At 36.4% G+C, this 26,181-nt stretch overlaps 1 protein-coding gene across 1 annotated transcript; it reads right to left on the reverse strand.

Annotated features, from left to right (window-relative positions):
* Nucleotides 1-514: 514 nt before the first annotated feature.
* On the reverse strand, nucleotides 515-18,023 carry GCK72_012582 (uncharacterized protein; the record flags this gene model as incomplete). Its single annotated transcript, XM_053729225.1, has 12 exons — nucleotides 515-722; nucleotides 1,497-2,393; nucleotides 2,458-2,831; nucleotides 2,898-3,242; nucleotides 6,532-6,681; nucleotides 8,151-8,234; nucleotides 8,971-9,051; nucleotides 13,623-13,798; nucleotides 13,921-14,017; nucleotides 14,070-14,167; nucleotides 16,476-16,780; nucleotides 18,001-18,023. The coding sequence occupies 12 exons, from the start codon at nucleotides 18,021-18,023 to the stop codon at nucleotides 515-517; spliced, it is 2,838 nt and encodes a 945-aa protein (XP_053583997.1).
* Between the last annotated feature and the right edge of the window lie 8,158 nt (nucleotides 18,024-26,181).

A 26,181-nucleotide genomic window follows, 5' to 3' on the forward strand; every position in this document is an offset into this window, starting at 1 on the left:
AAAAACTTTATCAACATTTGTTCATGGAAAAATAGACCGGAAAAAATAGGAAATGACAAAAACAACTAGCCGGGAGGGAGAGAGACGATATTGACAGGGCAAATCAATGAAATCAATGTGGGGAGAGTTTTCACAGGGCAATGGAAAAATAATGTAGAAATAACTGATATGTTGGAGATCGGCGTGGATAAAAAATAGAAATAAAAATAAATTGGGAGCAAGTTCTAGATCAGATCAAACAAAAATATGTGGGATGAATCAATCAATAAAATTATATCACCGGTTGTGAGAGGGGGGCTTTGAGATAATAGAAAAGAATACGAATATTTTTATAATTTTAAAAAATATCGAAGTCGAAGTAGGAAAAGTGAGAACTGAAAGAACTGTTCCATCCAAGGGGACGGTGGGTTTTTTGGTGTGAGACGTGTGTTTAAAAAAATAAGAATTAGGAAAATTAAAAATTTGTGGATAATACGAACCCGCTTACTATTAGAGCACAAAATACATAATTGAATTAATCACGTGGCTCCTCCTCCTTCTCACAATCAAACATAGATCGGAGCATTAAGAAAGTGTGTAGTTGATCTGGGCTAACAGATGCACAACGAGCATCGAAACGAGTGGTTGGAGCAACTGCCGGGGTGCACAAGACTCGGCGAGCCATTGTGCTGAGCATCGGGAATTGGGATTGACCGGTGGCACTCCAGAAGGTGGCGACGTCTCTGAAAGAGTTTGAATGTGAAAGTGATATAAGAAATTGTTGCATGATCTAAAGAAGATACTGATCAACGACACGCTATACCCTAGTCGCAATAATAAAAATGAAAGTATTTGAATTTAAAAATTTACTGATACAAAAGATTATTATTTTTTGCACTGTGAATCTCCTTCATTTTCACGAAGCTGAACTTTTTCAAAGTTGTCCCGTAGAGCGTACTTACACTGCTAATGATAAAATTTTCAGAATATTGTCAAAAATACAGTACCGCTCAAAAGGTTAGTTGTTTTCTGAGGAAAATGACCAACTTTGACAGTATATTTTGGTGTCACCTGATTGTCCAACAAATTTTATTTTGTATTCGTTGGACGGAGCAAAAATAGCACATAATTGTTGTAGTTGATCATTTTTTTGTAGGGACACTACCATGAAAGTTTCAGGTAATAAAATCCCTTTCTCCCTAAAACCGACTAATTTCAGTGCATACTAGCGAAATTACGGCGGTTTTCACATTGACAACCTGTACCTTTCAAGATAGTGTCTCTACAAAAAAGTGGTTAACTACAAAAATGATTCGTTACTTTTGATCTGTTCAGACCATACAAAATTGAGTTTATCGGACAATCAGGTGACACCGAAATACACTGTCAAAGATGGTCGTTTCCTTCTAAAATCCGCCGAAGTTTATAACCTTTTGAGCGGAACTAAAGAAAGAAATCCCGAATTAGAATTTATCTCATTAAAATATTAATATCAATTTCCCGAAACCGTAACTCACTTTGTCTGATGCGGCGGGTACTGTGATCTCAAATAACACTCCAACTCATCCGTCACTTGATCATCCTCCAACGACGACAAGAACATCCTTCTCTTCCGATGTGGCTCCCCATCACACGAGCTTCCACGACTCAACGGCTCCTTTGGATTCCGGAATCCACATTGTGACCTGATTTTCTCACAGGCAATTTGTCTCTCCTGATCGGTCAGAATCATATTTAGTTTCCGAATGAGTCGAGGATTCAATAAGACCGCAATCATATGCTCATCAGTCATAATAACCTCCTTTTCTGCTTCAAGGATCCTGGTGGCGATCTGCTTGAGCTCTCGGAGCAACGCAGTTGGCTCATCATTTTGTAGTTGACACTCATGTTGGAGTGCCAGCCATTCCGGTAGAATTTTATGGAAATTTGGTTGCTCGGATGTCAAAGACTCCACTGTCTCTCGGAATGGGAGTATGAAGATTTCCAAATCCCTCATATGCACCGGATCCAACTTTTTGAAACTGTCGAGTAGGGTATCTGCACATTTAGTAGAAATAATTTGCTCTAGCTGTCCCCATTGGTCATTCCATTCCGCTAGAAGCTGATGGACATCAAAGATATCTTCCCGTGGCTCAATAGCAAATGGCAAACGAACATCCATCTCCACAAGCGCCTTGGTCAATTGATCTACCGCGTTAAGCATCTCCATCACAGGTTGTGAGCAAGAAGAGAGGATTGTGAAGAGGATCTCCTTGAGTTTAGCTTTGATACAAAAGAACGATCGATATGTAGAGTCCAAGTCGTTATTTGTATTTGGTACAGTAACCCGAAGTACTGTTTTGTTGATCTCATAGTTGTGCACAACGATGTTGATCATCTCGCTCAACGACTCATTCTCACGCGCTTTGAAGACTCTGAAAAATTCAAAAATTTTGAATTTTAAAAATATAAAAATTGAAATTTGTATCTATTTCTTACCCTAGAATATTGCTCCTCCACTTCCATTCCGGACTAATCCGGGAGCCATGAATAACTCTATAATCCCTTCCAGAGTAGGTCAGAGTCTCCAAAGCGAGTCGGCATCCCTGCGCAGTCCGGCTCAACTCGTTTTTCAAATCGTCCGCGCAGAACCGTAAGTGCGTTTGCATCGCACTTCGAACGGTTTGAATATCTGGGAAAGCTTCAATAGGTGGACTGATAGTTGAGCCCAGTCGTTTTGAGACATTGCAGATTTGCTTGAGAAGACCTCGGAATCCCTTTCCGGAGAACACAATTGGGTCGATTAGGTCTATGGCACAGCACTTTACCACTGCATCAATTAGAACTTCCCGATCGACGTCTCCAATAGAATTCTGGAATTCCTAGAGAGATTAAGAGAATGGAACTGAGAACTTAGGACGGGGATTTTTGGGACTTACCTCTCCAGAATGTTGGCTTAGCAATGGCAGTGAGTTATTTCCAGATCCCGAGCCACTGGGTGCGGATTCTGGACCAGACTCCGCCATACTTATAGACAACTGGCTCTTCACAATATCAGTGCTGCTCCCAAAATTTCTAGCCGACACTGTTGAATCGAAGGAATTCGTGCCACCAGCCTCCACGGTCTCTGTCGACGAGGCGTGCGTGCTGGAGCGATAACTGGCGCCTATCGGGCAACGATGTCTTGTCATATTCCCGGTACCGCCTCCAGTATCAGTGTAGAGAACCTTACATGCGTAACATGCAACGTAGGGCAGTCGGAGGTGAGTTGCGCCGTCGAGTACCTGAAATGAGGAGAGGGTGGGAATTATGTAAGGGGGTAATTTTGGTGTCTGGGGTGGGAGACGTGGTGTGGAATGACGTCAGTATATCTCGATTAGAGGGAAATGCACGCAGCTAACCGTGGGAAATCTTCAGAATATTATAATCGTTGAGACAGGGGACGACGATTATTGTTCTTGATGAATAATACCAAAATATTATTACAAGAGCGAAACTGTATAAAAATTAAAATTTCGGTTTCCAAACTATAACTTTAAAAATAAAAGTAAGACAAGAATGTTGTATAAGGCTTTTTAAGGAAGAATTTATGAAAATCAGAATAAATGGATGATTGGAGCAAATCATTCTACTTTAGGCTGGCTCAAAGAAACCAAAATTTCTTCTTTCAAACTCCAATGATCTATTTCGAAAATTTACATACGTGACAAAAGTCCAGAATGATAATCACCTCAAAAGTTTTGACGTCTAGTCTATCTGTCTAGTCACTATCTGATCAGAATAACACATAATTATTGCATAATTATTGGTTGGTGGTTTAAAGGGATCAGGTTGGGAAGGTTTGGATTTTGTGTAGTCAATAATAAAACAGGAGAGGAGAGTATCAACACTAGTTTTTTCAACACTAGACATCAACACTAGACGACTAGTTGTTTTAATAATCTTTTGTTGATATGTACTGTTTGAAACAGGGAAAAATAGTACTGGAGGTAAGGGAAGTAGCAATTAAAGAAGGACCGAAGTCCAATTTTTTTCATTTCAGATTTTGATAATTCAGACAATTTTAAGCAACTTCAATTATTGGAGCATATGCTGAAAATCACTCGAAAAGCTACAATTCCCGTTCTCCTAACTCAAAAAAGTCTTCGTGGAAGAGTTTTTCAGCGCGGTCGTGTAGTCCTCTCGGGCAAGATTTCTGTTCAATTCCTCGTTTTCTCAATTTTTTCAACAAATTTTGTTGTTTTTCTTTTTTTGCGATATAAATTGAAAAAGACGAACATTTGTTGGAAAAGCGAGGGAACGAGGAATTGAGAAATAATCTTGTCCGTGAAGGCTACACGGTCGCGTGGAAAAATTCTACCACGAAGGCTTGAAAACCAAAAAATTACCATAGGGACGTGTTGGGGTCTTCATTGTTTCATCTGTTTTTTTATTTGAATGAAAAAATAAATAAAACAACCCAGTAAAAAATAAGTTACTATGATATTACCACTAGAAACTATTCTTTGGGAGTACATAAGTGTCATTTAAGAAACATTCGAATTTTTTAAATGAGGCAATCCTGCTATAAAACTAAATATCTGTTACATAGTTGTGTGAAATACTTGCTTGGTGGAGTAGTCACAATCCCATTCAAAATTTTTCTGACCTACAGTAGTCTTCATCCAGGAACTCAAAAATCCTCAAAAAACACCATTTTTCTCCCAAAATAACCGACTTACACACATTTTTTTTGACACCAGACACATACAAAATTTTTATATCGTTCTGACTTTAAAAATAAGATTTTTATCAAAAATGTCGTTTTTTTTTAAATGAAAATTCTAAAAATTTAGTACCAATGCTACAACTTTTGTTGACGTGAATGGTCAGAAATCATGTCGAAGGTGAATATTTTTTGGTTGAGAGGAGAGATGGGTGACTTTTTGAAAATTTGAAGAGGGAGGGAGGGTACATTAGCTGTTTCTTTTAAAGAAATCAAGTGGAAAGGGGATTGAAAGATCGAAAGATAAATGTAGATGCTATTCAATAACGATATGGGCATGAAAAATTGGTTAAGATGTATTTGAAACAGGTAAAATGTGTTATAAAATCAGGTAGCTGGAATATAAAAGTTTTATAAGTCCTGAACTACTAATCACTTTGTAGTGATTTTTATCGAAGTAGTCATTGATTTTGACTATGAAAAATTTGAAAAACCGAGTATCCGAAATTTCCAGAATTTCCGAGAAGAATAATTCGGAATATTTCAGAGTTCCGAAATTAATGAAATTTTCAGTTTCGCACATCCCTGATTAGAAATAAATGAATCATGCTCTATTAAGGATGACGCAAGTCCTATTAGGAATGAAAAATCAAAAAATATTATTTGGTGCTGAATTGAAAACAATTAAAAAATTGTCTACTGTTCTCTTTAACTGTTTTATGTCAATTTTCGGTTGCAATCTATTTCGTGATTATCCGCGTTCCAAAATCATTCTTATATATAAAAGACAATTGGGCGTTGTCTGTTTGTCTGAGGCGCTGTCCGCAACGGTTTTGGAAAGAGAAGAGAAACTAAGCCAGCGGGCAAAACCGAACTAGCGTGCTTTGGACACGACCGCCGCTTTAGACCACTCGGCCATGCGGGCACATTTGAAAAAAGTTTGCCACGTAAATGAGAAGAGGCCAGCCGGCTTAACCGCCGAAAGCGGGGAAGACAGGCTGGTCTAAAATATGAACCGTTTGTACTGGGAATAGCGTCACATTTCACACTTATCACTCATTTCCGCTACAGTAAATACCATAATTTCATTTTTTTTAAAGGCCTATTCAAAAAAGGCACGACATATCAAATTGATACCAGAAAAAGTGCCAGTTCACAACATAAACTCCAAGACCTCTCTCAATCTTATTTTTTATTAGAGACTAGTCGGAATATTCGTAATCCGTATGATTTTTAGTTATCCGATCAAAATGACGGTTAAGCAGGTCGTAGTGTCATCGTCATAGTGATGTCACTGTGACAAGAATTTTCGGACAAGACTACTAGAAGGTCTATGGGAGTGATTATGAGTAGTAGGATCAATTGAAACTAGGGATATTAAACAGAGAAAAGAGAGGGACAATAATAAAAAATCTAGAAGTATGAACACTATACCGAAAATCTGGAACAGAAAAATTATGAAACTGAACTTTTTGACGTACGATGTTTATCTGTTAGTCATACACGCTTAGAAGGCACGTGGAAGAGATGATCCCGGATTCTTTTCTTGGGAAGTAAATCGGATCAAAAATTTCGAAATTTACTACGTGGCTCTGATTTTTGGTGCATGTTACAGTTTAATTATGGCATGTCGTTACGGTTCGGAAATACTAGTGATATGTTTCACAAAATCAAATAGATAGTTGAAACTGAAAATTTTTCTGTTTTATGAAATAGGTTTCTAGGTTTTGGTTATTAAGATTTGTTATGATTGAATTGTTCCGAGAAGATAATTTAGGTTTACTAAATTTAAAAGTTTGCTTAAGGGACTTTCGATTCCTCCACATCTCCTAACTATGCCAACACCCTGAAACAGAATAGTCCTTTACCTGCCCAAACAAGTTCCAAACTTCTGATCTCCCTCGTTTCCGAACCAGTGAAAACCTCCCTTGACCAGTTCGAATATCGTCTTGAATCACTGATTTTGGTGGCATTGTAGCGAGAATTTCGGCGGTCGCTTGGTTGTAGTTTGTGTTGCCCTGGAATCATAAATTACAATATTTTTTTTTAAATTTCATAAACCTTCACTACAATATCAAAGAGTCAACATTTATAACTATTTGAAACAGTAGAAAAATTGAATAAAAGTTCAATTATCTTAGAAAAAAAGGTTTTCGTTTTATTGATTTTTCATTAGACAGGTCGTATAAAATTTCAGAATTATATACAAGACCGGAGTTCCTAAACAAAAATATGCGTCAGGAGAAACTCTTTGTACTTCGCACATTATCAGTTGCTTGGATACAAGCATTGATCTGTAAAGGTTGGAACAGTATTCGTTATGAAAACTAAGTGGGATTTGGCTATTGTTGCATCAACTTGGTATAAATAGTTCTCAGGAAGAAATTTTAAGAAAATGTTGGCAATATTCTTCCAAATAATTTTTTGAAAATATAAGTTAACAACTGTTTCACTATCTGTTCTTTGCCACTAAGAATGATACTCAAAACAATATACGCAATGTCATATGAAATAAGGATACATGTTTGCATTATTGTGATTAAAAACATTTTTGCTTTCTTGCGTTGTTGAAACAGTAGCAAAATGAAACGTACTCAACAACATGTCTTCGCCAGCTTGATCACGAAAAGTTACCGAAAGCGAGTATGATTGTCTCTTACAATTGCAAATACAAGGAACCTAACTAATGTTTGATTTTTACTGTATCAGCGAGGTTATATTAGTACGTTATAATTTATGTATATCAGTCCAGACACTTAACTCTGTAATATACATCGACGTTTTTTTACATAGATTCCAAATGTAATATGTAACGTTCTGGAGCGTTCTTGTTACTGTAATTCAAATACTAATTTGCCTTAGTTAGGACGTTGAAACAGAACTGGTAAAAACTGGACAGACTGGAAAATTCTCAAGCTTGTTATGTTTCTTTTAAATCATGACGTATGGCACAGTTTTATCAAATAAGTCCAAAAAAATTCAACAAATATGATGGAGATGAAACGGGAGGTGGTAAATATTTTCTTGAATTCTTCTCATTGCTGAAGATGTACATAAGTGAAATTGATATTCCCATAAAATTTCTGTTTTCCCTTAAATTTTTGCAATTAATTAATGGTTGATTTTTTACACATTTATTTGTTTGAATCGAAACAGTCATCCACATTTAAAAATGTTTCAGCATCTTTGCTTACTATTATGCTAAAAAGTTTTGTGTTAAATTTTCGAAAAAACCATTTTAATTTTTTGTTTGAAACGGTATTGCTTTTAAACAGTCGATGTAGACAGCTCAGCTACTTTTGTTTTCTGACCCCTTTATAAAAAATTGAAGAAACAGTAACCGAATCCCATCTATTTTGGTAATTTGCAGTTTCATCATGTACAGATCAAAATTTATAGTTTTCCGAATTTGTTCTCGAACAGTTTAACATTTTTAACATGTTTCATACTCTAACACAAATTTCGCTAATACCTGTGTCTTACTTACATGATCAAATGACGAATGTGCACTCATCATGTCGAAGCTTCCGGACCCAACCGTCTCAAACGATCCTCCCGAACAGTCCATTTGCTGAAACAATCGTAGATTGCATTTCGTCTATAAAATTAGGTTGAGTACTGTTTCGAGGTTTGGGGAAGAATGGAAGGGGAAGGGAATTTGTGGTGATTTCTGTATTCCAAATAAAAGAGTATTCCAAAAATCGATATTTTTTGATATGGATGGACTTAGAATTTTGTAGAAAAAAGAAAAGTCTCTTGGAGCCAGGTTCAAAAATTCATCTGAAACGAGTTATGAGGCCCCAAAGTGTCAAAAAAGGGCCTCTCGCAGTGAAGATTTGCCTTATTTTCAAAGTAAAATTCTCTCGCCGTGAACATGAAAAAATTTTGAAATATATAAGACAAGGCAAATTTGAAAATTTTATCTTTTAAACAAGAACTCTCATTTTTTTCAATTAATCTGTGAACCAGTCGGTTCACGTCGCCTGGCGGCGACTAAACCTCCTTTTCTACACCACCCTTCTGGGTGTTACAGCGCCTGCGGCGCTTCTCAAACGGTTGAGACTATCGAAGTCTAAGAATCTCTGCTTCTCTGAAACGATTTTGATCCATTACTCTTTTACTTTTTTCTAAATCTGGCGAAGAGAACTTTTTTTCACGTCCTCAAATGGGTCCGAACAAACTAACTACAGTCAACATTGCCTAACTTGCCAGATCTTGCCGGATCTTTCCTGAACGCACCCATCCCCCTCACCCATTTGAAAATTGGATTAAGCTTTAAAATAAGGTGCCTCGCAACGTGGACAAACTTGATCCATCATTCCGATGTTTCGAAGATCAGGTTGTGCATCAGTAGCAAATACTCCGAGAAGAGCTCCTTGGCGTGTCGACTTCCGAATGATTTTGAAGATGAATTTCGGAAAACCAATTTTTCCTGGTTTTTCTGACTGCTCTGGCGGGCTGGTAACGGGCCGTCGTTAGCCCGCTGGCGGTCGTTTAGCCGCGTCCGTCCGCCACTCGCACGCCTGCGCTCAGTTGTCGCTCGTCCGTTATTGGGGCTTATTGGTCTACATGTGCTGGGAAGAACGCTAGCAAGAGCGTCTAAGGAAGAGACGACGCTTTGTCGACTTTCTTTCCCCCTTTTCCCGCTGTCGATTCCCTTCTGCTTTATCAGTGTTTCTGGCTCAGAAGACGTCCCTTTGGGAGTCTGGAAGAAAAGTAAGACGGGCATCGCGAGAAATTTCTGATTTTTGTCCAACTTTGAAGGAAATCGGTTCATTAGGGAGGACGTTCTTCTTGCCGTCACGTCATCGGACTCTTCTCATCGTCTGTTAGTTGTCCGGAAAGTCACTGAAACGCGGTGCAGCACACCTTCATCTATCTCTTCTTCTGTAGCCATCAGACTCAGACCATTCGACCTGATAGTCGGACGATCTTGAGCCCGTGGATTTTACCTGATCTCATATCTGGATTTCACAGAAATTCCCCTCGTCACTATGTTTTACCAATGGGTGAAGCGAAAACAGTGGTAAGAAGAAGGGAAATGCTAGCCAAAATGACTTCTTAATCCGATGATAACAGAAAATCTTTCTCGTCGTTTCTTTTTAGAAACCGATTCGTTTTTTTGTGACGTTGATCTCACTGGAAACAAACGGCCCTTTTTCGAATCTATCAACAAAAAAACCAAAAAATATTTTCTCGCCCCGGATATCGAACTAAAAACTAACTATTGTCAACGTTGCATAACTTGCCAGATCGGACGCGGCGACACGCCGTCCACAACCACGCGGCCGACGGAAAATGCATGCCGGAGAATGGAAAGAAATGACGAAGCTGAGGCCGACAGTTTCACGCCACTTTTTCCGATTTTCATTCCCCTATGCTTTATCAGTTTTTCTGGCTCAGAAGACGTAATTTTGAGAATTTTGGAGAAAGAAAAAGACGGGCATTGCGAGGGGAAAATTTCTGATTTTTTGGTCCAAGTTCGAAGAAAATCGGTTCAGTAGGGAGGGCGGTAGGATCGGCGACATACACACATACACACAGAATCTGGTGTTTGTTAATAGTAAAGATTCCCAACCATTTCAAGACGGTGATTGAAATTCAATAAATATGAGAATTATTGCTGAATTTCCACATGCTTTGAAGATTTTAAAGAGACCAAGAGTTTCGCGGGAATTAGATAAAAAATCAGGTTAATGCTGAAACTCTAAAACCAGTCATCCCCAAAATAAAAAAACAATTTTTACAAAATCAGTTTATTCGCGTGAAAAAAAAGTTCAATCACAAAATCACAGATTGGATGCGGGGAGGAAATCTGGGGAAATATAAAAAAAGACAAAAATTGAAACGTAAACAAAACAAAACCGTGAACTAATCGTGGATTCCCATTCTGGATGCGAGCATCCAGAATGGGGAAATTGAGAAAAACTAGAAAAGTTATAGGCGTGAACTATGAAATGTGGATTCCCATTCTGGTTTCATGAAATGGATGTGAGGAAATTTAGAGAAGACCAAGTAGAAAGAAGCTGGGAATCATGGAGCTTTTCACAGAAATACTCTTGTAGACCTCTGAATATACTTCCATCTAGCCAACAGTGAATTCCCATCGTAAGACTTCTGAAATAGAACATTTAGTTACGAGAAAGGTTTTCTAACAACTCACCTTTTGTAAAAAGCCGTCGTCTCAGCAGTGCTTAAATTCAAAAGTTGTCAAATATCCATAAATTCACGATTAAATCTGAAAAAGTATTGAAAAGATTATACCCGTCACCTGCTTTTTCGAATAGTTTAGGTTATAGAGTCGACAACAATGTATCCAAATAAAAATTATTGTGAAGTAATAGGATATCCACACACGACGACATTGGAACTTGGTAAAATGAATAAAATACAACAACAGGAAAAGGTCACGTGGATTTTTTACTGCAAAAAGCGAGGATTCGGGTTTATCCATTATTATTCGTGACCTTTTCCTCTTGTTGTATTTTATTCATTTTACCAAGTTCCAATGTCGTCGTGTGTGGATATCCTATTACTTCACAATAATTTTTATTTGGATACATTGTTGTCGACTCTATAACCTAAACTATTCGAAAAAGCAGGTGACGGGTATAATCTTTTCAATACTTTTTCAGATTTAATCGTGAATTTATGGATATTTGACAACTTTTGAATTTAAGCACTGCTGAGACGACGGCTTTTTACAGAAGGTGAGTTGTTAGAAAACCTTTCTCGTAACTAAATGTTCTATTTCAGAAGTCTTACGATGGGAATTCACTGTTGGCTAGACGGAAGTATATTCAGAGGTCTACAAGAGTATTTCTGTGAAAAGCTCCATGATTCCCAGCTTCTTTCTACTTGGTCTTCTCTAAATTTCCCCACATCCATTTTGTGAAACCAGAATGGGAATCCACATTTCATAGTTCACGCCTATAACTTTTCTAGTTTTTCTCAATTTCCCCATTCTGGATGCTCGCATCCAGAATGGGAATCCACGATTAGTTCACGGTTTTGTTTTGTTCACGTTTCAATTTTTGTGTTTTTTATATTTCCCCAGATTTCCTCCTCGCATCCAATCTGTGATTTTGCGATTGAACTTTTTTTTCACGTGAATAAACTGATTTTGTAAAAATTGTTTTTTTATTTTGGGGATGACTGGTTTTAGAGTTTCAGCATTAACCTGATTTTTTATCTGATTCCCGCGAAACTCAGGGTTTCTCGAAAATGTGGAAATTTAGCAAATACATGTGGAAATTTAGCGATTATCTCCATTTTTTCTATAAATTCTGATATGCTAAGAAAATCTGTGATAATTTCACATCTTTAGGGAGATAACCGCTACTTATCCTTCAAAAGTTGAAATTTTCAAATTCGGCTTGTCTTATATGGTAAATCTTCAAGGAGAGAGGCCCTTTTTTGACACTTTGAAGCCTCATAACTTGTTTCAGACGAATTTCGGATCTGGCTCCAAGAGACTTTTCTCTTTCCTACAAAATTCTGAGTTGATTCATATCAAAAAATCTCGCTTTTTGGAATACCGGTGTCCCCCTTTAAAGGAGGACTGAAGTCATATTTTTTTATTTCAGATTCTGATACTTCAAAAAATTCTGAGCAACTTTCACCATTGGAGCATATGCTAAAAATCGCTCTAAACACCCTAAATTCACGTTTTCCCGGCTCAAAAGGAGCCTAGATGGAAGAGTTTTCCCATGCGAATTTTTGCCCCTGTGTAGTCCTCTCGGACAAAATTATTTCTTTTTATTTCTCGATTTTTTGTTTTCTTGATTTTTTCAACAAAATTTCGTGTTTTATTCAATTTATATCGTAAAAAAATAAGAAAAAACACGAAAATTTGTTTGAAAAAGCAAGAAAATGAGAAATCGAGAGATAAAAAGAAATAGTTTTGTCCGAGAGGACTACACGGGGGCGAAAATTCGCGTGGGAAAACTCTTCCACCTAGGCTCCTTTTGAGCCGGGAAAACGTGAATTTAGGGTGTTTAGAACGATTTTTAGCACATGCTCCAATGATGAAAGTTGCTCAGAATTTTTTGAAGTATCAGAATCTGAAATAAAAAAATATGACTTCAGTCCTCCTTTAAGGAGCAAGAAAGCAAAAATTAAAAGGAAAGAGCAGTAAACTCAAACAAACATATCTACTTTCAGAGCTGAAGAGAAACAGTGACGTTTCACATCTAGGAAATCAAAATGGGATTTTAAAGGAGGGCATAATTAGTCCCGGACTGTGCGAAATATTAATTCTGATTTTTCGATGCTTTTTGAGCTTTTTTGGTCCTAATTTTTTGAAGAAAAAAAATTCGGATTCTTTTCGAAAAAACCGTCCGAAAATTTCGAAAATTTCTCCTAAAAAATTTCAACAATTCAGTATCAAAAACAGTAATTTTCGATTTTTTCTTGATCATTTCTAATTTTGTACATAAAAACAGTTTGTGGGAGTCTTTCCTTGAAATACTTACAGTTTTCGTACAAATTCAAGAATTTTGCCTCCGAAAAACTCATTTTTACGACGGTTTCGCCACTTTTACGACGGTTTCGCCACTTAAATTTTTGACCGAAAAAACCAAATTTTTTTGGTCAAAAATTTACGAAAAAATAAAGTTTTTCAATATTTCCGTACGAAGTTTTCGAGAAAAAATGTGTTCCAAAATTCTTCGGAAAAGTGTTTCTTCCGATTATTGTCAAATAACTAGATCTTAAATATCTTCAAACTGAAACTGTGGTAAGCATAAACCTTTTGACTATAAGATAATGTTTCTGGTAACTGATATCACTAACTAGTATGACAATTACCTTACTAGTGAGTTCTATTTTGCAGCACCGTTCACTTTCTAAAAATCCTGAGCTACGAAATAAAAATGAACTATTATTCACAGACACACGATATCATACATAACTTCTAACTACAACAGAAAATTTTGTACAAAATCTTTCAGCCACCAACCTCAATCTTTGGCACCGATCCAAAGTTGATTTTCATCTCTTCCAACATGGGTGATGCCACCCCAATTGGCCTTGAAATAGCCGCCGTCAACTGGGTGAGCAGGTTGGGATTCAGGTTCAGCTGGCTCAGAATGTCCACAGATGTTGCTGGTTGTCCGCCGCTTTTTGGGGATTCGCCTGAAAATTGTCTCCTTGAAAATTTTGAATTTTAAAGAACCAAAAACCCAATTTCATTGAAAAAATGGTTTCTGTTAGTCGGAATTAGTTTTTTTGAAAAAAAAATGAAAAAAAAGACATACACGCGAAGGACCGATTATCAACGGGACTTTTTCGGAAATCCGACGGCGACGGTACGGTTAGAAGACGATTGTCGGTGGCGACGGGCGGTGGTTCCACCTGTGATCATTAGAGAGATTAGGGTTTTCGGCTTGGTGTGTTAATCGGTTACCTGAAGAGGTGACAATGGGGATTGGACCAGAAGACGTGGCACTTCAACCGGCGAGAACGCCGAACGACCCGTGTCGAATGAGCTGACACGGAATGGGGCTGGAGATGGAGGAAAACATGAATGATTAGAGAAAATAAGAGTGGGTGGGGGAGTTGGTGTTAGTTGACATAAATGTATCTTCATTTTTAGAATATTGCAGTTTTGGGATATTATAAGGCCTTACTCCGTTTTAAGAAGCAATTTTATATAATAAAGTGGACCAATTATTTTACAGAGTTTTCAATCAAGTTATCACGATATTCTGAAACTGCAGTTTATCGAATTGTACCAATAATTTTTAATTACACTTGCTCACAAAGGCACTAAATTTATTTTCAGTGTTTCAAAAAGTGATTGAATATGTTTTTAATAACGAGGCGGAGATGGATCTTTTAAAAATTACAGATCTTTTGAAATTCACCTGCTCGGAATGAAAAATATGGTCCGTGGTTTATTTCACAACTTTGTGCAACATGAAATTTTTTAATTTTTTATTATTCCTAATTCGGGATGTTCTAATGGCGGAATTTTATGTCTAAACGAACTCGGACACCCACTAATCAGCTATTTGAGTTTTGAGCTATCCCTTCATTCTGAATCAGCTTTGACCCAGAATTTTTTCAATAGATGTTCATTTCTGAGATTTTCGTGATACATAGTAAAATTGTTCCGCAAGTCTGATCTCCCCATGAAACTTGTAATCAGGGTTGGGAAGTTCCGGGCCGGGCCGGGCCGACTGAAAAATTTTCCTCGGCCCGGTCGGCCCGGCTCCTGTGGAATCTTGAAATTTTTTTGATTTTTTTTGCAAAAAAGTGGATTTTTCGACTGTGTTTCAGAACATCGGTAAAAGCCTTAGCGTACGAGAAATTTTGAGAATTTTGACTTTTTTTTAAATGAAAATTTTGCGGAAATTTGTGAAAAAAATGGTGCACATTTTTTGATTCCGGGCCGACCGGGCCGGTCGGGTCGGAAGAATCTTTGTCAGCCCGGCCCGGCCCAGGATTTCCCAACCCTGCTTGTAATAGAACGGAACCACACTTTCTATGTATTGCGATTTTTAACTTTTTTATCTAGAATCGGTTTTTTTCCTGATTCAACAACAAGATTTAACCGAAAATAGCTGGAAATTCTGATCGTTGCTCTCTCTCTCTCTTAAACTTATGCTTACATAAACAATGCGGTGTTATGTAGTTACATATTTAACGGTTTCGGAATCCAGTCGAATTTTTGTAACTCTAGATTGTAATGATACTTTCTGTTTCAATTATTTGATCTAGTCCCCCCAAATACTGATTACTGAAGCTACATATTATTTTCTCCGTTTCAAAGTGTTTTGAAACATTCGAAAAATGTGTACCAGATAATGATACTTGAAACTACATTTCAAAATCTTCAAAAAAATCTTCTAACTATAAGTCATTCCGAGCTCAAAAATAAGCAACAGGCTTTTTCAGATATCTCGGTTATGTATTTGAAGCGACATTCGTCCAATATCATAACCAAAACAGCCTAAAAAGGGCGTGGCTTATTTTGAGCGCGAAAGCTTTCACCCAAACTTGGGAAAAAGTCCGGAAACATCAAATGTAAAGAAATAGTGTTATAATAGATAAAAGATTAACAAAAATTGATGTGACTTTCAATTTTGAAAACTGTGTGAAACAGAAAATATTCTCTAGTTCAGAATCTGTTTCTGATTTTTTGTTGAAAAAAAGTCGAACACCTAGGTTTATTTCGGAATAAAACGTGTTTCAAATTTCTTGTATCATGGCAGTCATTAGTTACTGGATAATTCGTCGATTTCTTTTTCATTTTCTCATGAAAAGTTCGAGGCACTCAAAAATTCTCTATTAAGACTAGAGGACTGTATTACGTTAAAGAATTTAAGTAACATAAAAAAAAATGTTTACTGGTTAAGAATTTTTTAAATTAGTTATGCTGTGTCGGGAAGCTTCAATATCGATACTATTTCTTATTTTCACTGAAGATAAATATTTTAATCATCCTTAGATTTACCTTCATCATTGACACCTAATGTTTTGTTTCTATTTATCAATTTTGTGCAACAATATCTTTTTTATTTTCACTGATTCAGAATGTTTCTATTATGTGATTCAGTATTTAACTTACAGTGAAACTCTCTCTTGTTATCGATAATTTATCAAATTTTACCAATTCGACATGCTCGTTTCTTATTTTCATGGAATCGTAAAAAATAGGCTGTCATTTTCAGTTTTTATTTTCTAAACCCGAACATTTTTGGGGTACTCGAAAAGAGAATGTTACAGTTACTGTTTCAGTACGTAAGAATAGTCTTTGACTTTTACAAGTTTTTTCATTCTGTTTAAGCCTCTATGTATCTCCCCTCACCTGGACTCAATTTCTGGCTCGCTGACACATCAAAACTTGCAGCTCGCCGCGGCTCGGGCGCCATGGAGCTAGATGATGGCAATACGAGATGATGTTGTAAAGATGATGTATTGTGCAAGTGTTGCATGGAATGATGATGTGTTGACGTCACTTGATTATGCTGGGATAGCAAGTTCTGTGCAAACTGTTGTTGGAGGTGGTGGGTCGTGGGATCGTCATCCTGTACTGCCGGCGACTTTTTGAGCGAACGGTTGCGTTGACGGGCGCCCACACGCGCCGCATCGGCGTCCGTTGACGACAGTTTGCTGGAAAATAAGAATAATGAAACGAGTGAATCAGAGAAGTTGTGGAGGATTTACGACAATTGTGAAACAGGGTTTTCAAAAATATGTTTCAATGAAATTTCAATATGGTTAAGACGATCGATGAGTGTTAAAAATTTAGGAAATGATATTATTTTTGAAGGGCACAGAATTCCAGCACAATTCAAAGACATTGAAAATAATTTATCGAAAAATTGTTAATAACCAAAACCCAAAGTTCTCTCTAACCGCCAAAAGTACCCATACATTTCGAATGAAATATTGAGTTCGTAGCGAGAAAAAACGAGTGGGCGATTTGAAGGAAGACGTCAGAAAGTAGGAGGTCCTGACGACGTGTACGTCGTCAGGATAGAAAATAATTTAAAATTCAAAACGGCATGCGAATAAGAAAGAAGCAAATGTGAGAGAGATGGATGGGAGGAGAAGGAAAATGACAGAGTAAATGAAAATGAGGAAAAAAGAAAATAGGTTTCTTTTGGTTACAGGAATTTCTGTTTTCAGATAAGCATTATTGAACGTTATTTGTGCTGTGGATATTAAAGATGTAATTTTGAGCAAAATAAGTGAAAAGTAAAAATTGTTAAAAAGCAAATTTCCTCGAAATTTACTGTTTCTAAATGCTCAGAGAAATGGGAATTTATTTTCGATACTAATGCGACTGTTATAGACTTATATGAAACTCGTTTGTGTGGAAATGATTGTTTTGGAGTAGAGTTTGTACTCAGAAAAAAATTGTCTTGATTTTTTTGGAAAATGGATGCGTTTGGGGAGCCAAACTATACAAAACCGCTATCAAGATGGGGGTTTCGAGAAAGTCGATCACAGAAGATTAGGAGGCTCACAATACTTTTTCATCAAAAGTTTCAGACCTGCTGAAGCGAAAAAAATGTAGAGTGAGATTAAAAGATGTCAAAACGGGACACTCGGTACATACCTAAATTGAAGGTGTGATACTAAAATGAATAAATATTTCAGAAAAGTTATACTGAAGGTGAAACAGGAAGAAACTGAAACGATATGATTATTTCCTGGAAGAATTCCTGGTCAATAGCAGAGTTGCACGGAATTCCGAATTCTGGAGGAGGGATTTCATTTCCATGCAACATTGGGCAATACCAAGAATTTTTCAAGCTGTAAATTCAAGAAAAAGAAAAAAAGGAGTCAATGGTGACACCAATTCAAGAATTTTTGATACAAATTACTTGAAACAGGAGATCAAAAGCATTTTAAACGATGATCAAGTGAAATAAGATTAGAAAGGATATGAAACTTATCTAAAACAGACAAGTGTTGTTTTGGAAGAAAGTCTTAAAGAGAAAGGAAAAGAGTGTCGGAAATTTAAGCAATACCAAAGTTGAATGCAATTCCGACTTCTTGATTATTAATTGCACTTCAACTCTGGTCAATACCGCTACAAGGGGGTTTCAAACAGTAAATTCAAGCAGTGAAAAAGAGAAAAAGGAGTCGATTGTGAAACCAATTCAAGAATTTTTGATACAAATTACTTGAAACAGGAGATGAAACGTATTTCAAGGGATGATCAAGCACAATAAAATTGGAAAGTATATGAAACTTATCTAAAACAGACAAATATTCAATTAGAAAAAAAGTTTTAAAGAGAAAGGAAAAAGAGCATCGGAAATTTAAGTTGTAACTGTTTCAGAAAATTGCCAAGGTGGAAGGATTTCGAGGCAACATATTAGATTCGAACCACTGATTGAAAACACAAATAAACAGGTAGAAATAAACTTAAGTTTCAAATGAAGATGAGAATTTGATATGAACGGTAGGCATACAAACACGGAAGTTAGCAAAAAAAGTGTATGACTTTTCATGCTGGAATTGAAATAGTGAATGAATAATCGAGAAGTATAAAAAACAGATTTACCTGTTCTACCGACTAGATGAATAAAAGTTTTAGACGATTGGGATAATAACATGATAAGAAAAACTGATTATTAAAAATGAATGTACTGTTTTTGCTTGCTCTAACCGACTCGAAACACTCAAAATTAGAAGAAAAACGCGGAACCAAAAACACAAAAGTCCATTATTTTGAACTCTTCCACTCCGCCCTCTTAATCGCACCTACTACAATAATTTGTACTTTTTTCTCAATAATTCATTTATCCCAATAAGCAAAAACAAGATCACGACGTCCTCTCCCCACATGATCCCGTAGCGCAATGACACAATTCTTTTATTCACAAATTGAATTGAGTCATGTAAAAAAAGAGAGAGAGAGTGAATGAAAAAAGGTGAGAAATCGAAAATCAGAAAAATAATCCGTGTATGTGTATGTCAACGTGTCTCGGCCATTAACGGATTAAATGACACAAAAGATTGGAGAAAGGAAAAACGAATGAGAGGGGTTAATAGGTTTAAGTCACATTTTCAGAGCGGTTACGTCGTCGTCCGTGGAATAAGAGGGAGAGAGAAAAAAATGAAAGACATGTCTTATGATTCAGATTGACCTATATGGAGAATAGGTCAGAATTACATAATATGGTATTTAGATGCAATTGAAGCCTTACAACAACATGTAATTAAGAATATGCAAGCTTTGATAGAACAGTGAAATAGTAATGCTTAATTGAACGCTTGTAGCATTTGAATGGGTACTATAATGACCTGAGTGAGAAAAAGGAGTGAATTAGGTTGGAATCAAAGAAATACATTTTCAGAACTTTATGAAACGGTAAGTGTCTTTCTAATATGAAAAATCTAGGGAACATGTTTTTACAGTTTCAGGAAACTTGTTAAGCTGTATGTTTGAAAACCGCATTTATTGATTTGGTGGCCCTGAAATGTATTTTACTTTTTTTTAAAGTAACAACAAAATTAATAAACGCTCTCATGAAAATCTTATTAACCCGTTTAGTTTGATCATAGTTTTAAACCTGACTGACATAAAGTAGTTTTCAGTTACAAAAGGCTAATTTCAAAAATAAGTTCTGGAGTCACATATTCTCGTGAATCTTACCTTTCTTTTTGCAAAATTATCAAATTTCGTTGGCATGAACTTTTGATCGGGCCGTATTCAAAAAAGGTACCCATTTTTCGGTTTACATTTTTTAAAATAATCTCAAATTTGAAACAAAACCAATTTCTTGATGCATTACTAGCCTTCAATTGAATATAAAATTACAGTCGAAAATCCGTCTTTTCGAAAAAAAGCATCATTGGCATTAGAATTTGTTTGGAAACTTGACAATGTTCTAAAACTGTAGATATTTTAATTTAGTCTACAAATCTAGTTAATCAAGGAGTGTCACTCAATTTTACTTATTTTGAATGTTTCAAAAAGTTAATAATTTTGAGACTTATCAAAATTTGAAATTTATTGACACGATAGTCACAAACTGCATTTAGAGTCAACTTCAAAGCTAATATCTGCTAAAGGAAGAAATTTCACGACTGAATTTCACATCTCAAAAAATTGTTTTTTTTTTGATACAAAACAGTAATAATCTGCTCAAATCAACTTCTGAAATTGTCAAGCTATAAGTGACTTACTTGAAACAGTTTTTAAGTACTTCTCGACTGACCTACCTCAACCTAGGTACGTCACAAATATACCGTTCACTGTCTCAAGATCAGGAATTTATGACTCCAAAAAATATTCCAGCTACAGTAAACCAATATTTTAGAATTGACATCTTCAAAAATATTGCCTCACTTCTGCTAGAGAACACTAGAGAAAATTTTCAAAACAGTAAATGAGCTAACCTCAAACCCGCACCCAAAAAAAAACGCAATATTTTGACCTACTTCCTTTTTCCCCCTCATCCCACAGGCTTATTTAAAAAGATGAGCAATTTGTGTCGTCACACCATCAGGAAAATGAGAAAAGAAGAAAGAAAAAGAGGCACAAAAAACCTTCTCAGAATTGGGATTAAAAAGAAGAAGAGAAAAAAATGGAGAGAAAAAGGAGAAGCGTTCGCAGAATTTCAATGAGACATCTCACCCCACACGTCTGGTTTTTTTCTTGCTTCAGAAGAAAAAAACGGAAAGGGAGACACGTAATGTACTAAATTACCAAACTAGGGTTTCATTTGATCTTTGGAAGTTTGTTTTCGTGAAATTTTTTGCAAAGTCTTGAGATTTGGTTTTTTGGTGGATTTTACGACGTCGACGGCGTTGGAATAGTTGTAAATCACATGTGTGATGTTTCAGGGGGGAGAAAAGATGGCAGGTGGTTTTGAGATGTTGAAAAGTTGAGAATTTCGGAAAGAAAACGTGAAGAACAGGTATATGAAGAAATATGGAATATGTGCCCAATTTGAGAGGACGAGAAGTAGCGTGCTCAAAATTGTAAAACATTATAGAACAGTTGAAACCGAGAAATTTGAAGAATAAATCGCCAAATGAATAAATTTTTGGGGGCTGAAACTTCGGTTGTCTGAGTTCAGCAACAGCAAAATTGCTCTTGTATGTTCTAAAACTTTGGTTAGAGAATCGCGTCTGCATTGGAGTCTTCCCAAAAATTATGTTTATTTACAGTACCCAAGCAACAGTATACATCGACATATCTCTTTGAGAATTTCAAGTCACGTCGCGATTTTTTTTCTGTTTCTGATGCTTTTCAAATTTTACTACGGTCAATCATTGAACGCTAGCAGTTCTTTCGAACTAAGTTTTTAGAGTTCTGAGTCTCAAAGGATTCTACAATACTTAAATTTCTGAATGTCAAATGGTAATTATTAATCACATTTATTTCATTTCGGAGTGATTGATTGGGGTTATTTGAAAACCGAAGCACTGAAGAAGAGAACATAATTGAAAATAAAATTTTAATAACGACCAATTTGAAGTTTTTCGGTACTGGACTTTCCCTGTTTCGTGTCTTTTTCTTTATAGTTTCGAAACACTGACCTTGTTCCTCGCAGTTCTGAGACTCTAAAGCAGGGTTGGGAAATCCCGGACCGACCGGGCCCGGCCCGTCAGCCCGACTTGGCGTGACCCGACCCGGTCCGTCAGCCCGGCCCGGCCCTATTCAAAAAATGAGATTCAAAATGTTTAAAAAAATTTCAAATTTCTACAGTAGCCGAGCCGGTCCTGGCCGGGCTGAGGAAAATTGTTCAGTTGTTCAGTAATGGCTGTTCAGTAATGGAATATCCTCGGAAACCAAATCATTTCCGTATGCTCAAGAAACAGTATAGAACTACTCTATGTATAAGAGTTTGAATTTTCTATCGTTTTCTTATGTATCTGACGGTTTTCAATTTTTTCTACTGTTGGATTTCACTAATATCGGAGTCGCTTGTAAAAAAACTGGGTCATTTTTGGCAGATCAGAAAAAAATTTAAGATTTCCGCTCAATTTTAGGTAGAACTCAAGCTGTCGGACTATCTTGGGACACTTCCTATGGCGAAATGAAGCTTGAAATACTTATATTTCAACAAAAATATAACTCAGAACATCTAAGTGGAACATTCTAATTTTAGAAACCGCATATTTATCATTTCACTGAAAACGGAATAAGTTCCAGTTTCAAGTTTGTTTTATACATAGAGTTTAACTCAGAATGTTATTATATAATTACATTATATAAAAATAAAGTCTCCTTAAAATCAAATTTATAAAAACGAAATCCGCAATCAAACCTTCCCGAAACAGCAAAAATTTCTTCAGAATCTACTGAACTCATAGACCAACCCGATTACAAACCCCAAGGTTCAAGTTTTGAGGAGGGGACCAACGATCTCTGTGATGAAATTTTTATAGAGATGGAGCAAAAAAAGAAGGAGAGGGAGTAGGTTAAAGTTGGGGTCGGGGGTTGGAGGGTAGAGTGATGAAATAAGAGAATTTAAGGGGGAGGTCGAGAAAATTTCAGCAAACGAATATTAGAAAAGAAATTAGCAAGTTTTGAAAAGTATGTGGAACAATGAATTTTTTTTTGTTTTAGGAATGGAGCCGAAAAAAATTAGAAAACTTTGGTGTTTCAAAAAGTCTATGATTATCAGTAGTAGTAGATTTGGAGATGATATCGAGGAATTTAGAGAAAAACGACAGTTCTTGTAAATACTGTTGCAACGACTCCAAATCATCATTCAACAAGTTCCAGAAACAGAAAACTCAAATTTACTCAAATTTTGTACTCAAATTTTGAAAATTCTAGCCAAGAAAACTGTGAAACACCTTTATAACCAGAGTTGAGCGGAATGCGGTTTACGAAATGGCGGAAGACGGAGTTCCGCTAAACCCTAATTCACAACTGCCCGAAATGTTAAAATATGGATGTGTTAAAGGTCAGGCATTTCCAAAAAAAAAAGTTTTGAAAAAGATTTTCCAAAAAATTCGCGGCCTGAAACGCGTTAGCGCAGGGAGTTGAGGGAACGCGGCTTTTAATTAAAAAAAATAACTAGAATTAGAACCGCGCCATAAAGAAACAAAACAACAAAAGAACTCCCATTCATGCCAAATATAAAAAATTCTTAAAACAGTAGAAAACAACTCAAAAATTGCTAGAAAAAATATTAATTGCCGTATTTTCTCTAATTGAGTGGCATGCCGGTTTATTCAAGAAAATACTGTAACTATTCAGGATAGTGTATCATGAACCGAATAACAGGATATCATGAACCGAATAACATTTTTCACGGAACACTATGAAAAGAAACTGGAACAGTGAAAAACGCAATTTTGAAAGAAAAAAAAACGACTTTTGGAGTGATGTAAACACATCTGTACGAAAATTTGATGTCTTCTTATATTATTGTGATTCTCATCACTGCAGATTGAAGTTCTAAACGGTTACAAATCGGATGAAACAGTAGGTCAAATTCCCATATCTCAGATTTCAAGGCCTTCAAAATTTCAAGAAGCCTGATATCCATACAAAGTGAAAAAAAGACCGACACAGGGGCTTCCAAAAACAAGAATGACTCAAAAAAGAGTTGAAAAAGACTCGAAAAAAGATAGAAAAAAGGGGGAAAGCGTCCTCTTTCTGTCTCTCTCTCTCTCTCCCTCTAAACGAGTCCAGAAATTTTTCCGAGCTGCTTTTCTTTTCCCACTCCACCAATGAAATAGTTGGGTGGGGGGACCTATGTGATGTAGAAAACGGGGGGGGACTGAAAAAAAGAGCACAAGCACATGCACACAAAAAGGCGGTGGAGATTTAGAGAAAAAATGGGAGATGGAGATGGAGACACACACATTTGAGCTGTGCTCTCCCCGTCGCCGCCTTTCTTTTCTCTATTCGAGTCCTCCCAGGGCTTTGACGGGTGGGACGCGAAAAATTGGAGGGGAGAAGAACGGGACGTGTTGTGTTTTGGCTCAGAACCCGGTGATGATGATGGGCTCCAGTGCGGTGAGCAAGCAACACAAAGGAGAAGAAGAAGATAGAATGGATCCAGGAAGTGTAGGAGCGGAGGGGAAGGAGGGAAAAGAAATAATGAAGAAATAACAAAAAATGAGATTCTTTTTTTTTTCTTTTGTCTGGGTTTTTTTTCGGGTCCGTTGGGAATGTTTTTTGCTGATTCATATGGGTTTGAACTGGATTCAAAATCTTTTAGGTTAATATCAATTCGCATTGTAAACAATACTAAAAAGCAGTTAGACTTCGAAAGTTCAGAAGTTCAGTGTTGGATTTTGTTAACTGTTTCATAAACCCCATTTCAATTACTGGTCGTACAACTTTTCAGCTACCAAATTAGAAAAATTACCACAAATTGGGAATTTTGAATGCTCTTAAAAGAACTCAGTTTCAATTCTCGCTTAATTTCATAAAATCTAAGCTTAAAATAGCTTTGTTGCTTTTCTGAATCACGGAGCCCACGAAAATTCTGAATAAAGGTTCGACCTACTTTTTCTACATACCACACATTAAACAGAACAAATTAAAATTTTCAAATATGCGAAACAAGAAACTGTAGTAAACTAAATTTCGTCAGGAATTATATTATTCTTGAAAAAAACTCAGTTTCAATTCCCGCCTAATTCCATAAAAGCAAAGCCCAAAACAGTTCCACTGATGTTTTGTGCGTGAATAATTGTCTTTCTTAAACTGAGAGTTAGCAAACATATGAAAATGGCTTAACCATTTTTTCTGGAGGTTTTTTTTTAATGAATGTTCCCCACTTTATTCAATACCAGATCAATTGAACATCAACTTTGTTAAAGTTGTGAAACGGCAAAACAGTCAACTTTGACTATAGTCTTCAAGTGAAAAAAACAAAACTCTTTTTTCTATGTATATTCCCCACTGGGAACTCCAAGTCACTTCAAAATACATGGTAAATGAAAATAAATTAATGTTTTAGGACCATAATTACATGCTTATGCGTACACTATGTTAGAACTTTCTTTTTAGCAAAAATATTTTTCTAATATCTCCAGAAAGTTTTAACATTATAAAGACCTTCTAAAGATTTTTAAACACAAGTTGAAACAGTTTCAAAATGATCTTAACTATAATAGTCACTTGTGAAGAATCAGTTTGTGTGTCATTTCACAATGAGTTCGAGAGTCTTTCAAATTGATGAATTCTGGAAAGTTCGCTATAATAGACTAAAAACTTGATAAAAGTTTCAAAATCCGGAATACGGAATCCGTAACCGGAATTCGGATTCCGGACAACTAAGGTATGATACAGAACTGAATCTGAGAGTTTTTTTTTTCAAATATATGTTTTCTCATGCATACTTGCAAACCGGGCCGAAACGGGCCGACACGGGCCGGCTCGTAACTCGCGTCAAAATGAATATTATGAGCTGAAAAATATACCAAAATGTAGATTTCGACGAGTTCTATGTCCGTGACCTACTACGGGCCGGATGGCTATTCGTAAATATGCCGCGGGCCGGACTAGAATGGCTTTTTTGGCCATTTTCGCGTTTTTTGGCACACCCCGGCCCGGTTGACAAGTATGTTCTCATGAAAACGACCACGAGAAAAAAGGTCAAGAGAAAATATGTTTCAGGACAGTTTCAAAAAATCCGTTGATTTTAAAACATTACTTCTTTCGCAACCAAAATTTTCGCAACCAAAATTGGCCAAACTGTAATGAAGAGATTTGGTACAAAAAGAATATTGCGAAGAAATCACTGATGGTACAGTATACACCAGACTTGTCAAGGGAGAAAATCAAAACTATTCTCGGCCATTTATCTACCTTTACTTTAAAATTTTATAAAAGTTTGAAAAATGTTGTTAAAATACGAACTCATTTTTTAATCCGGGTCTGGTACACACCAAAATCTGAGTGTCAGTGGCAATAAGAGTTATTGGTGAAACAGTTGCAAGCGTTCTATGTATTTTTAAAGCGTTTCATCAAAAATGTTTTACCAACTGAATCGACTTTCAATACAATACAGCAACTGTTTCAGTTTTTTGCTAAAACTGCCAGTGTCACATTTACTGCGTTTGATCCCCAATTACAC

Source organism: Caenorhabditis remanei, chromosome IV (assembly GCF_010183535.1).
Source record: "Caenorhabditis remanei strain PX506 chromosome IV, whole genome shotgun sequence".
NCBI classification, from domain to species: Eukaryota; Metazoa; Nematoda; class Chromadorea; order Rhabditida; family Rhabditidae; genus Caenorhabditis; species Caenorhabditis remanei.